This window comes from Rhinatrema bivittatum, chromosome 8 (genome assembly GCF_901001135.1).
Source record: "Rhinatrema bivittatum chromosome 8, aRhiBiv1.1, whole genome shotgun sequence".
Classification (NCBI taxonomy): Eukaryota; Metazoa; Chordata; class Amphibia; order Gymnophiona; family Rhinatrematidae; genus Rhinatrema; species Rhinatrema bivittatum.
The window spans coordinates 243785225-243803083 of NC_042622.1; the positions used below are offsets into that span (position 1 = coordinate 243785225).

Genomic DNA, 17859 nt, shown 5'->3' on the forward strand with positions numbered 1-17859 from the left:
AGGGGTAAAGCTAGCGCGTCAAACACGCGTCCAAACCTGGGCTAACAGTGCGCTCCACCGAAGCAGAAATCCTGTGAGGGAGTCAGTTGGACCTTTAGATGATCGAGGGGTTAAAGGGGCACTTAGAGAAGATAAGGCCATCGCAGAAAGATTAAATGATTTCTTTTCTTCGGTGTTTACTGAAGAGGATGTTGGGGAGGTACCCATACTGGAGAAGGTTTTCATGGGTAATGATTCAGATGGACTGAACCAAATCACGGTGAACATAGAAGATGTGGTAGACCTGATTGACAAACTGAAGAGTAGTAAATCACCTGGACCGGATGGTATACACCCCAGAGTTCTGAAGGAACTAAAAAATGAAATTTCAGACCTATTAGTAAAAATTTGTAACCTGTCATTGAAATCATCTATTGTAATTGAAGGCTAGAGGATAGCTAATGTAACCCCCATATTTAAAAAGGGCTCCAGGGGCGATCCAGGAAACTACAGACCGGTTAGCCTGACTTCAGTGCCAGGAAAAATAGTGGAAAGTATTCTAATCAAAATCACAGAACATATAGAAAGACGTGGTTTAATGGAACAAAGTCAGCATGGCTTTACCCAAGGCAAGTCTTGCATCACAAATCTGCTTCACTTTTTTGAAGGAGTTAATAAACATGTGGATAAAGATGAACCTGTAGATGTAGTGTACTTGGATTTTCAGAAGGCGTTTGACAAAGTTCCTCATGAGAGGCTTCTAGGAAAAGTAAAAAGTCATGGGATAGGTGGCGATGTCCTTTCGTGGTTTACAAACTGGCTAAAAGACAGGAAACAGAGTAGGATTAAATGGACAATTTTCTCAGTGGGAGGGAGTGGGCAGTGGAGTACCTCAGGGATCTGTATTGGGACCCTTCCTTTTCAATATATTTATAAATGATCTGGAAAGAAATACGACAAGTGAGGTAATCAGATTTGCAGATACAAAATTGTTCAGAGTAGCTAATTCACAAGCAGATTGTGATAAATTGCAGGAAGACCTTGTGAGGCTGGAAAATTGGGCATCAAAATGGCAGATGAAATTTAATGTGGACAAATGCAAGGTGATGCATATAGGGAAAAATAACCTATGCTATAGTTACACAATATTAGGTTCTATATTAGGTGCTACTACCCAAGAAAGAGATCTAGGCGTCATGGTGGATAACACATTGAAATCGTTGGTTCGGTGTGCTGCGACATTCAAAAAAGCAAACAGAATGTTGGGAATTATTAGAAAGGGAATGGTGAATAAAACAGAAAATGTCATAATGCCTCTGTATCGCTCCATGGTGAGACCGCACCTTGAATACTGTGTACAATTCTGGTCGCCGCATCTCAAAAAAGATATAATTGCGATGAAGAAATGATAAGGGGAAATGGAACAGCTCCCCTATGAGGAAAGACTAGAGGTTAGGACTTTTCAGCTTGGAGAAGAGACGGCTGAGGAGAGATGATAGAGGTGTTTAAAATAATGATAGGTCTAGAACGGGTAGATGTGAATCGGTTTTTTACTCTTTCGGATAATAGAAAGACTAGGGGGCACTCCATGAAGTTAGCATGTGGCACATTTTAAAACTAATCGGAGAAAGTTCTTTTTCACTCAACGCACAAATAACTCTGGAATTTGTTGCCAGAAGATGTGGTTAGTGCAGTTAGTATAGCTGTGTTTAAAAAAAGGATTGGATAAGTTCTTGGAGGAGAAGTCCATTAACGGCTATTAATCACGTTTACTTAGGAAATAGCCACTGCTATTAACTGCATCAGTAGCTTGGGATCTTCTTAGTGTTTGGGTAATTGCCAGGTTCTTGTGGCCTGGTTTGGCCTCTGTTGGAAACAGGATGCTGGGCTTGATGGACCCTTGGTCTGACCCAGCATGGCAATTTCTTATGTATGTTATAAAATGGCCTTGTCCATTGGGCGCGAGCTGGCATACGCACGTACATGTGCGACTGTTTAAAACTTACCATCTAAATGCACAGTGTTATGATCCCAGCTGCTAGGCAGTCTCCCCACCAGCAGAGATCCTCCTGCAGTCATGCTCACTCCCGTCCTAGCCACCTCTTTGATGCTCCCATGACTCTGCAGGGCCAGCCCTATTTAGCCGCCCTCCTCTCATAACCTAGTGCTGTCATCAAATCTCCTTGGCTCCTTGCTTGGCTCTGCTCTGCCTGTTTTCCTTCTCTGGGGCCTCCTTGATCTTCTGGCCTTCTAGCCTTGCACTCTCTTGCTTTGCAGTCTTCAGGCCTTCAAGTTCTGCCTTTATCTAGCCCTGTGGCTTTCGGGCCTTCTATACTGCCTTGGCCTTTGGGCCCTCTGTATTCCTTGTCTTATCTGGTCCTTTCCTTGTCTCCAGGCCCTGCGCCCTAGTCTGCAGACTCAGGCCCTCGCCCTAGTCTCCAGCTCCCACCTGTGCTTCCAGTTCCAGCCTAAGTCCTGCTGGCCACCCGAACCCAGGGCTCAACCTGCAGGGGAGATAGCCAGTCCAGGCAGAAGATCCAGTCTAACCTTGTCCTTGAGTCTGGCCCTACTCCTATGGGGGATCTCTGCAACCAGCTGGTTCTCCAACTCTGTGTCAGAAGTGACACACAGGAGACAAGCCTCTTTCAACGGAAGAAGGCGGTCATGAGATGTGAAAGAGAGCAGACTCTTGAGTAATCTAAATAAATATTTCTTTACAGAAATGGTGATGGATTCATGGAACTGCCTTCTAGTGCAGGTGGTCAAGACCAGGGCAGTGTCAGAATTCAAGAAATCTTGCAACAAGCACAGAGGATCTCTGAAGGAGAGAAAGGGATTGCATATATGAGCAGGATGTATAGATGGACCATATGGTCTGTATCTTCCATTTATATTCTATGTTTCCATACATGGTGTTGGCTCTCCTTACCTAACCCCACCCTGGGAATACATCCACGAAAATGCAGTTAAGTGTGTATGGCATACATACTCTGCATGCAGGGTGTGCAGTTTTAAAAATGCATTTTAACTGGGTAAATAGCCATTTACAGCAATAAATGTCTTTTCAAAAATTGCGTTCTTTACCTCTGTGTGGCCAAACGTAAATTTTATAAGCTTTTGGAAACAGAACTTTTACATGATCTTGTCCAACATGGTCTGCATTGCCTAACTGATACAGGTATTAGCATTAATAAAGGAATTTATTGTATCTGGCTGCCTTACAGACCTTGGGAAGGACTACTGGGCAACCAATACATATTAACTTATTAGAAATTTTACTCCATAATCATCCTAAAAAAAAATTGCCTCCAATCTTTCTCAGGAGTTGTGGCGCTGGACAATTATGTTTATGCTATTGGAGGCTACGATGGTAGAAACCAATTAAACAGTGTGGAGCGATATAGTATTGAGAGAAACGTCTGGGAGACTGTATCACCGATGAGACATCGTAGGAGTGCGCTCGGAGTGACTGTACACCAAGGGAAAATCTATGCACTTGGTAAGACAGCAGAATGCATTCAGACTGATTTTTTTTTCTTTACTTATTTGTTTTAATTAAAAATTACAAGCAAACTTGAAATGCCTGACAGAAAATGGAGCAATGCATATGAAACTGTTAATACAAGAAAAAATATAAAAAGTAATACTTAAAACATAGTGCACTCTGCCAAGTCCCCCCCAAAAAGCAAGGATGATTCATCAGAAAACGAGGAACACTACCAAATAAAACATCAGTCAGAAAGAGAACAAATACAAAAGCCATGTCAAAGTATGTTACTAGTCATTCTCTGGAGCTATTGCAGAAACAGTAACGCTCTTCTATTATCCAAAGGAGATATCAGTTGATTACGTTCAAAGAAAATATATCTTATACCAGATATCTTAATCAAACATTTTGCAGGATATCTTAGAAAAAACTTCCCACCCGAGCTTAACTCAGTCTCGCGCAGCTGAAGAAAAGATCCTTCTGCTACTCTGAATTTGCTTTACAAACGTCCGGGAAAACGCAGAGCCTTTCACCCATTAAAAAAAAAAAAAAAAAAACCTCTCCCTATTTCTGAAAAATAATTTCAACATATGATCTTTGTCTTCCTCAAACAAGAAATCAACAGAGTAGTACAATACTTCACTTCTTCAGTAGATTGCTCTAGAAAATCTAAGTCCCAACTATCTGCAGACACTGGAGAAGTATCCAGTGCATCTGTCCCCTCTTCCCTTTTCTTAAATAGCAAATAAACTCTCAATTCAGGGCAGGTATTTCATTTTTTGATATATGCAGCGCATCCAATATATATTTATTAAAAAGTTCTTTAGGGCTAATGAGACTTTTTTTGGAAAGTTAAGAATCCGTAAATTAAGACATTTTCCAATCTTCTTCACGCAGCAGAGCTAATCTTTAACCAATCAGCTTTAAAATCTTGCAAAACCATGCTTTGGGATTCTAACTCCTGAGTCTTTTTGGCATGGCCGGTAGCAGTACTATCTAAAACATATCTGTCCTGTAACAGCCTGCAAAGAAATAGCAAAGTTATCAGCCCTTTTACTCGCCGTTCTTTCCAGTACTATAATGGCCTGCCTTATATTCTCCAAACCAATGTGGGCTGGTATGTTCAAGGCTGAAGCTGACAGAACATCAGGGAGTCGCTTGGAAGCCAGAGAAGCAGATTTCTTCCCCCGAGCTCCCAGTTCCCTGCTTCCTTCTGCAGTGGCATCTTCCTCTCGTGAGCCATGAGCGATCTGTCCAGTCCCCCCAACGAGAGAAACCACGCCACAAGATTCCCCTCTGCGCTACTCAGCTCCCTTGCAGCACCTAATGGCAGAGCTCTCAGCTATCTCCCCCAGCGTCACCTGGGTCTGGAGCTGATGGAGGTAACTGGCACTCAAGAGTCAAAGATTGTTTTGGCCTCGGGCAGGTCTGGTGCCATCCTCCCCCCCAGCGTTGCTTGCAGCTAGGAAATCTCCTGAGTTTAAAAAGCTTCAAACTTTGCAGGAGGACCTCCTCCCCCCCACCCCCCCCTCCATATTCAGGAAAATTATTTTCAGAGCACAGTTTGAGGTAACTGAGGGAGATTAGGAGTGTCTCACTCGGTGAACGCCATCTTGGAACCCCAGGCTAATTGATTTTAACAGTAAATCCCCCCCCCCCCGACTTCTTTTACTCGGGACACACTAAAGATCTGATTTTGGGCCAAATCTGATCAAATCCAAATGCACATGTTAAGACAAATCAAATGGTTAACGATTTAAGGAAAAGCCCACATAACATGGTTTTATCATGCTGGTTTTATGAATTGGAGTTATGCAGCATTCAATTCAACACAAAACCTTGTGCTTCCAAACTTTAAAAAAAATATATTTATATTCTGGGGATCATAGTCAGTAGCCCAGTTGGTGGATAAGTTATCCTGCTAAATTCAGCTGCCTAACTTCACCTAGATATTCAGCAGGATAAATGTTCTGCTGAGTATACTTGCTTAAAGTTTAAAATGTAAAAACCTAACCAGGTATGTTTTGAATATAGCCATTTAGGTTTTTAAGTTTTTCGGCTTTGCTATGCTATGTATCTGGATATCTTCCAGCAGAGCAGGGCTGGGAGAGGGCAGTTGGGTACCTCTGTCCCAGCAGGGCAATTAAAAGTATCAGGGGCTGGGGTCTAGGGGGCGCCACAGCACATTGGAAATGCGAGTGGGGGGTGTCAACCAGGGGGGCTGAACTGCAAGCCTGGGATGGCCTTTGATCATTTAGGGGAGGGTTGGGGGTAGAAGTTGCATGGCCCAGTGGGGCCAAATGTGAAATTTGGTGGGGGAAAGAGGGGTTGAGCCTCAGGTGCTTTTATTTATGGACTAAAAAAAAAAGTGCTACTTAATCTGGATATGTTTTTTGAAGATATTCAAGTAAGTAATAAGTTATCCGATCACACAAGACCAGATAACTTAACCTGCTGAAAATCAGCTAAGTTGGCCAAATAACTAAACCCCTCCCAAAAGCGCCTCTGGAATGCTTTCTTTTTATCCGGCTAAATTATAGCTAGAGAATGATGATGTGGTACATATTGAAAAGCCATTTAGATGGATAACAGGAAAGTTAGCAGTCTAAATGGCTTTTCAGTTTGGCCGGGTAAGTCGGGAGGCATTTCATGGAGGAGCTGAGTTAGCCAGTTAATTTAACCAGGTATCTCCAATATTCGGCGTTAGCTGGTTAACTTAACCGGCTAGCCCTGGACATGTCATAGGCAGGTCTAAGGTTAGCTGGATACCATATATATGGCTAACGGTAACTTATCTGGGTATTTTCAGCGGCACAGCTGTGCTGCTGAATATCCCACTTAAGTTAGCCAGATACCCATATTTGGCTAACTTAACTAGCCACTTAGCGGCTTAATATTTAGCTGGATAAATGACTGAATATAGGAAACTTGCCATTTAGATGAATAACTTGTCTAAATGGCTCTTGAATATTTGCCTCTTAAAGGCCAAATTTTCAAAGCCCGGCGTGCGCAAAAACCAGGGGATATGCAAGTGGCTGGGCCGTGCGCATGCCAAGTGCATTTTAAAAATGATCCGGCAATGTGCATATCTCCTGATATGCGCCAAAGTGTCAGGCTTCTTGAAAGGGGTGGGGCAGGGGCCAATCGGGACAGTGGCCATTAGGTCATGTCCTGGGAAAGCACACGCCAGCAGCTGATATTAAAATCGGGTGAACATGTATGCAAGGGAATCATATATTTTATAACATGCGCGCGGCGACATAAGAATGTTATGATTTGCCACATCCATGTATATGGGCCATGAACCATGAGCAAATGGACGCATGTGCGGGCCTTTGAAAATCTACCCCTTTAGGTTGTAAAGTTCTACACCAAGCAATTTAAACTTGAAAAAGAATATAGAAAAATATTGAAACTGGAATAAATCAAATACTCTGACATTTATAAAATTCAAAAATAAGCAGCCCACAAGTATGACAAACTTTTTTTTTTTTTTTTTTTTTTTTTAGGTTAACTCAACTTTTCTAAACCTCTTTTCAGCTGATTTCACCTGAGAGAGAGAGAGAGGGTTCTTTAAAACAAATTTGTGGAATGGTAGTATATGAAAATCGGATGACTTGCTAAAATATTAAATCTTCCTCACAGGATCTCCTAGAAAATAATACTTATTTGTAAAATTACATTTATTCTCACATAGTTTCAGTGCTGTTGGTTTTCAGGGAGGCAGAAGAATCAGCCTTGAGCATTATTTTAAGTATAAAGCAAGTTTGTTTACTGTAAACGGTGTTTTCCATAGAAAGCAGAATGAATTAGCCATGACGTGTGAGTAACATTATCTGGCGGTACTGAATTCACTCGTCTCTCCAAGCTAGTAGAGCTTTTGAGTTCTACTGAGAATGTACAGGAGTCTCCTCAGTCCATACCAGAGCTAATCTAGCTACATAGTCTACTTTCCATGGAGATGGGTGAGTATTCCATGGCTAATTCATCCTGTTATCTATGGAAAACACTGTTTATGGTAAAGCAAACTTTCATTTTCCGTTGTTAAGCAGGCTGAATTAGCCATTGTGTGTGGGGAGTCTCAAGCGAAGGGTTGCAGTGGAGCTTTCACCATGAACAGTAGATTACTGCAAGACCAGATTTTGCAAAATTGCTTGTCTTTGAGATATCATCAAGACAGTAGTGTGGCGTAAGGGTATGAATGGAAGACCAAATTGCAGCTTTGCAGATATCGTCAATAGGTACTTCTCAAAAATGCGCAACAGAAGCAGCCATGGCTATCACTTAATGAGCCATCACAGAGTTTTTGATTTGTAGACCTGCTAAGGTGTAGCAGTGACTATTGCACTCAGCCAGCCAATCAGAGAAGGTATACTTGGCAATTGCTACTCTTAGTGGTTGGGATCAAATAAGATGAACAGTTCAGAGGTTTTCTAGTGCAGCTGTTTCTTGTAATATGCTAAGGCTATTATACAGTCCAGAGTATGCAGGGCCTTTTTGCTCTCATACGCATAGAGCCTAGGAAAGAAAGTAGATTACACAATGGATTGATATGAAAAGCTGAGATGACCTTTGGGAGAAATTTTGAGTATGAACCACTCTGCATATATGGAGGATAGTGGACAAGAGCTTGGAGATTGCTGATTCTTCTATGTGAAATCATTGCAATGAAACATCCCCTTCAATGTCAACATTTTAGAGAAGCTGATTCCAATGGTTCAAAAGGAGGCTTCATTAGATGGGAAAAGACTACATTCAGATCCCACAGAACAGGGTTTTTTTATACTGGGGCTTTAACATGCCATAGGCCTTTCATGAAGTGAGATATCAACGGATGAGTAGAGATTGGTTTACTGTCCATCTGAGTATGGTATCCCATTATAGTGCTGAGGTGCACCCATACAGAAGAGTTGGAGAGGCCTGAGTCAGAAAGGTGGATCAAGTATTTCAGCAGATGGGTTAAAAACACTATTTGGAATATCTGTACTATTTGAAGGCATAATTCATTCTAGAGAAGACAAGTATGTCCACAATTTCTGTAGGTAAGAGAAGATTCTCAATCACTGACAGGCCGATACAGTAAGGACGAGTTAGAGTGCGGCAGTGCTGGGCGCACCCTCGTTTGCCGCACGCACAGTTCGGATCACATACTGCTCGATACTCTATTTAAATGGCATGCAAATGCAAGCCGCGTCCATGAAGCGCAATCCATTTTACTGTATAGGCGCTTTATACAGCGCCTATACAGTATCCTGGGTGCGCTGGTACCTGTCACTTCAAATGACATTTGAAATGACAGGTACCAGGAAGTGGATCCCAACTTTAACCAAAAGAGAACCTAAAAACCTAAAATCCCCTCCTCCCGAAGCGACTCGACATGTAAAGTATTGTGAATAAGTGTAACCAAAGTTAACTTACTTTTTCTTTCTTTCAGCCCTCTCTGCCATCCTCCGGAGGCTCGCGCCACGGCTCCCCTGCCTCCCGGGGGCAGCCGGCGGCGAAAGCGGCTTCCAGCGACCCCCGCTGGTGAAGACGGATTAACACGCCCATAGTGCATGGGCGCTCAAGCCAGCGAAAGCACATGAACGGGCGTGCGTGATGTACACCGTTAAAGTCATGCACGCCCGTTCATACGCTTTTGCTGACTTGGGGGCCCATCAATTTGGGCGCTCAAGCCACCGAAGCATGTGACGTCACGGTGCACGTTCATATGCTTTCGCTGACTTGGGGGCCCGTGCACTACGGCGTGCGTTCGTCCGTCTTCGCCGGCGGGGGTCGCTGGAAGCCGCTTTCGCCGCCGGCTGCCCCCGGGAGGCAGGGGAGCCGTGGAGCGAGCCTCCGGAGGAGGGCAGAGAGGGCTGAAAGAAAGAAAAAGTAAGTTAACTTTGGTTACACTTATTCACAATACTTTACATGTCTAGTCGCTTCGGGAGGAGGGGATTTTAGGTTTTTAGGTTTTCTTTTGGTTAAAGTTGCTTCGGGAGGAGGGGAGAGAGGACTGGAGCTGCCCTGGAGACCTGCACCCATATGGACGCGGCCAGGGCAGGTGAGCGGGGGCTGGGGGAAAGTTTGCCGTCTACCCTTACCCCTGCCTCTAACGCGGTAAATTAGCAGGTTAAACGCGCAGCTAAACTGCAGGTTAAAAAGGCGATAGTCGGGGCGCACGTTACTGAATGGGGGGGATAGCTAATCCGATCGCTTACATCTCATATACATGCCGCGGGCGGAAAGGGTTACCCATTGATTTTAAAGAAGCGGTAAGGATGAGGTAAAAGGGATAGTGAATCGCGGGTTGGACTAACATGGCCAAATTGTGAGTAGAAAGCGGGTTAGAAGCAGGGTAACAGCGACTGCACTTTACTGTATCGGCCTGAGAATGTTGTGAGGTTGAGGCCTGAAAGTTTAGAATGGTATAATGTCCTGTCTTCCTGCATTAACAGCACAGAATCCATTCCCAGGTGTATGAGGACTGCTAGAAAACTGTACGAGATATGCATACCATATTTATCTTGGCCACATCAGAGCTGAGGCGTAGACAAGCGTGGTCCTAAAGAACTTTCTGCACTGTTCTGGTGATAAGAGAACAGTGGAAAAGCATACATGAAGCTTTGCCCCCAATCAGGGAGGAAAGCGTCTTGAGCCAACCTATGATTGCTAGTAGAATAGAGCAAAATCAATGTAGTTTTGTGTTCTGCTGTGATGCGAACCAGTCAGCCAACAGTAGACCCTAGAAGCTGAAGAGTTCATTGGCAACGGACTGCTGTGAACATCACTCATATGGTTTCAACACTCTAATGGATCGATCCACCAACATGTTGGAGATGCCTGGCAGATAAATGGCCTGAAGAGTAGCACCATTTTGCCTCTGCCCAATACCAGATTTTAGAGCCTTTTGACAGAGAAGCTATAATAAAATTCCTCTTTGCTCATTGATTTAAAACATGGCAACCTGGTTGTCTGTCTGTTTTGCATCAAGATACTCTTTCCCTGAAGAGGTGAAAAGATTGATAGAGCATATTTGCTTGCTATCAACTCTAGAAAATTGATCTGACTGCAGCTGTCATGAAGAGTCTAAATGCCTTGTATTCGAAGGTTTCCAGTACACACTCCCATTTCTTTGGTGGAGGCATCTATCACCAGAACTACTTCATAGAGGGACAATCGAAGACTGACTCCCTCCTTGAGAACTCATGGTATTACCATCACCACTGCAACCCCAGTTTCATAGTCATCCTGATCTGCACTGGAGATGACAGCAGTTGTTGGTTGATCCCATTGGGAATGTAGACCCAATTGGAAGCAGCAGATATGAAGATGGGTCAGTGGAACCACATAGATAGCCACTGCCATGCGTTCAAGACCTTGTGGACAAATGAGTAGAAGAGAGCAAGTTGTGGATCAGTGATGTCGTGGTGTTTGCTCGGTTGGGAAGCAGGAATGCTTTTTCTTGTATTATTTATGCAAGTCCCAATAAATTTGAATCTCTGAATGGGTTCTATGCATGACCTCTTGAAACATCAGAAAACCTAAACATTGTATCAGAGCTATGGTTGCGTTCAGAGAACGCAATACCTCATCCCTTGAGTTTGCAGTGATGAGACAAACAATCAGGTATAGGAAGATTTGTGTTCCCTGGTGATAGAAATGAGTTGCCATTACCATGAGGCATTTTGCAAATATCCTCAGGGCTGACAAGATGCCAAATGGGAGTACTTTGTACTAGTAGTGGAAAGAATCCACCTGAAATGGAGGTAGTGCCAGTGTGGATAGGTATGTGAACGTGTGCATACTTTGGATCTAAGAAACATCCATTCCTCCTTCTTTAAGTAGGATAAGAAATTGCCATATTGGGTCAGACCAAGGGTCTATCAAGCCCAGCATCCTGTTTCCAAGTGAGCAATCCAGGCTACAAGTGCCTGGCAGGTACCCAAACACTAAGTAGATCCCATTCTACTGATGCCAGTAATAGCAGTGGCTGTTCTCTAAGACAACTTGATTAATAGCAGTTAATGGACTTCTCCTCCTCCATGAACTTATCCCAACCTTTTTTAAACCCAGCTACACTAACTGCACTAACCACATCCTCTGGCAATAGATTCAAGAGCTTAATTGTGCATTGAGTGAGAGAATTTTCTCAGATTAGTTTTAAATGTGCTACTTGCTAATTTCACAGAGTGCCCCCTAGTCCTTTTATTATTCAAAATAGTAAATAACCGATTCATATTTACCTGTTCCAGACCTCTCATGATTTTAAAGACTTTTATCATATCCCCCCTCAGCCGTCTCTTCTCCAAGCTGAATAGCCCTAACCTTCAGCCTTTCCTCATAGGGTAGCTGTTCCATCCCCTTTATCATTTTGGTTGCCCTTCTCTGTACCTTCTCCATCGCAACTATATCTTTTTTGAGATGTGGTGACCAGAATTGTACACAGTATGCATGGAGCGATAGAGGCATTATGACATTTTCTGTTTTATTCACCATTCCCTTCCTAATAATTCCTAACATTATGTTTGCTTTTTTAACTGCTGCAGCATACTGAGCTGATTTCAATGTATTATTCACTATAACTCATAGATGCTTTTCCTGGGTGGTAGCTCCTAATAAGGAACCTAATATCGTGTAACTACAGCATGGATTATTTTTCCCTATATGCATCACCTTCACTTGTCCACATTACATTTCATTTGCCATTTGGATGCCCAGTCTTCTTGTCTCGTAAAGTCCTCCTGCAATTTATCACAATCCACTTGTGACTTAACTACTCTGAATAATTTTGTATCATCTGCAGATTTAATTACCTCACTCATCTCATTCCTTTCCAGATCATTTATAAATACATTGAAAATCACCGGTCCAAGTACAGATCCCGGAGGCACTCCACTGTTTACCCTTTTCCACTGAGAAAATTGATCATTTAATCCTACTGTCTTTCTTTCAACCAGTTTGTAATCCATTAAGATACCGCCTCCTACCCATGACTTTTTAGTTTCCCTAGAAGCCTTCCATGAGGGACTTTGTCAAACGCTTTCTGAAAATCATGCTGAAGGAGTTCATTTTGTGCATGTTTGTTCAGGTGTCTTAAGTAAAAAATGGGCTGCAATCCCCCTGTTTTTATGGGGCGAAGGAAGTATTGGGAATAAAACCCAGATCATGTTGAAACGGTGGAACTGGTTCGATCACTCATTGTTGGAGTAACAATTGAACTTCTAATCAAAGATGCAGAAATGAGATGGATCCAGATGGAGTACCAACAATGTGGGAGGGAAGGAGGCCAAGAGAAGCACAACTGGTAGCCAGACTGAACAGTATTGAAGGATCCATGGGTCCTTAGTAACTTGATGCCATGCCTCCATGAAATGTTGGAATCATCCCCCATCCTGGGAGAGTCTGAAATGGATTACTCTGAGGGATCACGTACTAGGCCCTAGTTTGGGTTAGGCCTGTTGTGTAGGTTTCTGCTACTGGCATTCCCTTTGACGAGGCCTGGCCAGAGGTGGCTGATGCTGGGCTGGAAGGGGCGGTAGACAGTACTGTTGAAAAGACCAATAAAGCCTCCTGTGAAAGTATGGTCGCTTGTATGGATAGAAGCAACATCATGCTATAGAGGGCTATTCAGGAGCCTCCAAGAGCAACTACACTACTATATTCTGGCCCTTAATCTGGGTAACCGTCTTATGGAGATTTTCACCAAAAAGATTGTCTCCTATGTAGGTGAGGTCTCCTAGTTTTTCGTGGATATCCTCACGAGTGCTACTCTTTCTAAGCCCCGATAGAGGCAGACGAAGTACATGAAATGGAATTAAAGGATTCATGTTACCTTTGACCAGCTGCACTCACCCCAATGCTGCCATTAATTCCCAGATGCCACTGACGCAGTCTCCCTCTTCGCGGCTAAGCCACCTTAGGTGTATCTACTGCTAGAGGGTTCCATAGCAGGAAGCTCAACCAGCACACCTCTGATGACATCAGTGCGGCTGGGTATTTAAACCCTAGCTGCACTCCACATCTTGCCTTCACAACAGGTCCTCTTGCTTCTTTGTAGAGTGTGTTGCAGTCTGGTTCCTGTTCCTGCTGCAATCCAGCTTGTGCCTTGCTTCATCCAGTCTCACCTTGTCCTCCCCTGCCGTGTTCTTTTCCTTCCTTTGCCCTGTCTCTGTCTTGTCTAGTCTTGCCTTGACTCTCTTGTCCCTCTGTGTCTTGTCTGTCTTGGCCTGGTTCTTACCTCAGCTTGAACTTTGACTCAGTCTTGCTTGCCGCCTGCCCTGATTCTTGGCTCGTCTCTGGACTCTCTCTTGGATCACCGTTGCTTAAATCCTGCTGGCCTCTGATACCAAGGGCTGAACCTACGGGGAAGAGGCTGGTCCAGGTAAAGTCTAGCCTTTGTTGTAGATCATCCCCAGTTCAAATGGGATGGCCTGAACTGGGGAAGAGTCCGCTGAGTTCATGGCCTTCACAATCTGTAGGGATAGTGGGCCCTCTGAGCTGCTAGGCTCCTGCCGGCAGAGGCAGACCGTTGATACTTGGAGGAGGAGACGCCTAACACCTCCGACCTGCTTGAATCCACTGCAATGGACAATGAAGAATCCCTGAGCAAGATTTCTAATTATGAAAGGTGATATCAGAAATCTGATCTGTGGTATTGCTATGGAGAGGATCAGTTGGAATGTGCCCTCTGACTCCTTGGTCAGAGAGGTAAAGAAACTTTGCACCAAGTCTGTGATTTGGTTGCGCAACTTATTTGTCGCCTGGCATGGGTGGCGAAACAACCTCTTTGAGACCAGGATGGGTTCCTGAATGAGGACAGGAAGCCTGTTAGAAGTGATTGGTTCTATAGAGATCACTGGATCTGCAGTCTCCAGGCAAGGTCCCTCTGCTACTAGTCTAGGTGGGGTAAATGCCCTGGTTATTGGCGGTGGCAGGGACAATCTGACCCCCTCCAATCTAGGATGGGCTGCATAGAGCCGTGTTGGCAAAGCAGCTTGATAAATCAAAGTCTGAGCTGCCTCAATGTTTGAATGCCTTGGGATGCTTCGACAGATAGGATCATATATGGTGGTTGCAGACTTGCATGGCATTGGAGCATCATGCATTGAGCTCTTCGATGCACCATGTGCTGCTGGTATGTGGGGAAGCTGCATCAAGCAAGCTGATGCTGTTGTCACAGATGGTGCTAATGATTGGCCACATTGACTATGCCAGTGCTGATGTGCTGCGCATAGAATGTTTTTCTTTGCAGGCTGCAGTGGTTCCAGTGATTGATGCTACTTTGCTTTCAATGCATGGTAGCTGGTGAAACTTGACTCCGCAGCTTTGGCCTGAGTGGCTGGGGAGTTTTTTAAGGAGCTTTTGCTCAACTCCTTTCCCAGCGAGGCAGACTAGGCTGCATTGCAGGACGAGGACCTACTGCAACTCTGGAGAGATTTATGCAGTTCCTTGATTTGAAGTGTCTTGGACTTCTGCGAGCATGGAGACATCTGTCTGCAACATCGCTAACACAATTCATGGCTTTCTGTGAGGGACTTAGTCTTCCCACAGATACAACTCTTTAAAACTGAAGTTTATTTCTTCTTCTGCCCAGACATGGTAGAAGAGAAGGCCGTATTTCATCGTCAAGTTTTAATGCTGAAATGTGCTGTTGGGAGGGGGGCCTACAGAGGCAGCAAGGCAACTTAAGATAAAGAAACTGAAGTAAAAACAGATTGAATAAAGGTTTTTAGGGTTTTTGTAAAAAAAAAAATAATAATAATAATGCAGGAGAGAGAAATTACGTCCATTCTGTACTCAGTCAAAAAATGACTGAGGAGACTTTTGAGGCAACGTCCATGCAGAAACTCGCAAACATGATCAGTAGAGCTCAAAGTTCTACTAGCTTGGAGAGATGAGACCATTCGATGCCAGCGGATGACGTCACTCGCATTTAATGGCTAATTTAGCCTGCTTATAGACAGAAAAAGTGCTATAACGTGACTAAGTTAGACACAAGCACACTTTCCTTTTAGTTAATGTAATTTCTTCTAATGACTCAAATGTTGGCTGAGAGAGGGTTGTTTATCCCAGAGCATGGAAATCCATTTTTCAGCATTTAGCCAATGTATCACTTACACATGGTAATACAGTTGGGAAAACTATGAAGCCATTTAATTTTTCAAACTTGTTTTGCATATTGTAATCCTTCAGTAATCCTAAGTGTTTTAAGTGATAATTCCCTAGTGTTTGTTTTATTTTTTTAAGACTGAAAACGAACATGAATGACTGGTTATCTTGCATGAAGTATCACATTTCATGCTGCCGCATATTCCTCCTATGATTCATGATGCATTCAGTTTAGAAGTGAAAGCAGACTAAACAGCTCGAACGTTTTGGTTATGAGGTCATAATACCCAATGAGAGGAAAGAAACCTGTAAATCCATCAGCCAGTTACATAGCAAAAGTGGCTTTATTGGACATGAAACTTTGTTTTCTTGGGGGATATGCCAGTCAGTCTGTTATCACGGTGAGTGATAATCTGTGCTATAAAGGTTTGGGGATTTTTTCTTTTTTTTTAAACTAATACTAAGTGTTTCTAAAAGGAATATTTGAATGCATCTACACAAGTTAAATTAAAGCTTCCCTAAGGGTGCCCTAAAACAGGTGAAGCTGTAGTTCTTTATGGAAGAGCAGACAACTTTTTTAAATATTCAAAAAAAAAATGTTAATGAAAGCAGCAAGAAGAGTGTACAGAAAAAAAAAAGAAAGCATAAAACATTCCTCATACATGTTGTCACCCTAATTAAACAGCAAATATAATAATAAGATGAGTAATATAGCTGCTAACAAATTTTTGAATGTAAACCCCCAGATCACAGGGCTAGCATTATATACAAACTAGACGAGCAAGTTTGGAACACTTTAACAATGAAAAAGTAAGAGCCACATAACTACATAGCAAAAGTATAGTAATGAAAGTGAAGGGGCCATGAAAATCCAGGAGAAATAAACCAGTGAGGCAGTTCAGCAAAGAAAAATAAGTCAGTATTAAGGAAGCTGTCAATTACCATCGAAGAAAAGGTTCCCAAATCTGTACATGAGTAGCCGCCTTATCCTTCCCAAGGGCAGAAAGATAAGAGAAATGATGAACATCCCAAAGCCACACAAGAAATGACGTAGCAGAGGGAACTGCCTCCTGTTTCCAGTGAGCTGCACACAGAACATGATTTTGTTATACCCCTTTCAGCATTAAGTCCGACAGGAGGGAAATTGTGAAAGAAGATACAGTTGAGAATCAAAGATAATGGTCAGAGGTTAAGTCACATAGGACTAATTCAATCCAATTCCAAAAAGGAACTAGTTTTGGACAAGGCCACCAAATATGATAAAACGACCCAGCCCTCTCACATAAGATCTTTTCTGATTATTCTGATAAGTGTTGGAGATTACGTAATCTTAGAGGGTTAAGGTACCAGCGATAGATAATTTTATAGTTAGTTTCCATGATGGAAGTAGATATTGAACTCTTGGCTATAGCAATATAACATTTTCCCCACTTCTCAGCGGACCACTGGCTCCCCCATTCAGATTCCCAACCCAATACGTGTTTAAACGGAGGAATCTGTTTGGGAAATAACATGACATATAGTTTAGAAACCGGCCCTTTCCCAGTACATTGCTGAAAACATATCTTCAAAATCAGAGAGGGCCTGAGCAACCTGGGCCTTGAGAGTTGGATTAGAAAAGCAAAGTAACAATTGTAGATAGTGAATACTAATCAGAATCTGTGAGATCAAATTGTAATTTCAAGTCATTAAATGTTAACAGCTTAGAATCATCGAACAGTTGCCCGCAGCACCATATCCCCTTCTGGGTCCAATGGGAAAAAACATTTATAGAATCAGAGAAATAATGATCCCCTTTATAAAGACCTAGGGATAGCAATTTATTTATAGCTGGGTTTTTTTTTTTTTTATACCGACATTCGTTTGCACATCACATCAGTTTACAGTGAACAAATAGAATAAAAAGTTACATCTCAAACATTATAGGAAAGGTCATAATGTCAGGGCGGTTAAGTTACAGGTAGTCTGAAGTGGCTTAGGGAGAGAGCAAACAGCTAAATTGCATTTTTATATAAATAGCGTGAAAACATTGAAACAGGAGAGAAAAAACTTTGTACAGGGCTTTTATATGATGATACTTGGGTTAGAGGGCTTGATTGTAGGTGTGGGGGGATTTATGTGAAGGTTTGTTTAAATAGCCAGGTTTTCAAATTTTTATTATTTTTTTTTAATTTTGTGTGCTGGGTTCTAGTTTTAATTCAGTGGGCATTGAGTTTCAGATGGAAGGACTGGCTAGTGATAGTGCTCGTTCCTTGGTAGAGATAAAATGTGTTAGTTTGGGTGAGGGCATGTGCATGGTT

General features: G+C 42.9%; 1 protein-coding gene across 9 annotated transcripts in view; it reads left to right on the forward strand.

The window, feature by feature from the left end:
- Window positions 1–17859, forward strand: part of LOC115098078 (kelch-like ECH-associated protein 1) — a 100391-nt gene that overhangs the window by 68925 nt on the left and 13607 nt on the right. For 6 of the 9 annotated variants that reach the window (XM_029614385.1, XM_029614381.1, XM_029614383.1 and 3 more), the window contains one exon: window positions 3302–3478. The exons of 1 other annotated variant lie outside the window; for it this stretch is intronic. In XM_029614385.1, the coding sequence (XP_029470245.1) occupies window positions 3302–3478 (177 nt within the window). Of the gene's footprint in view, window positions 1–2699; window positions 2853–3301; window positions 3479–6975; window positions 7357–17859 lie in introns of those variants that run through there. 2 more of the 9 variants (XM_029614388.1, XM_029614386.1) reach the window with 2 other exon arrangements.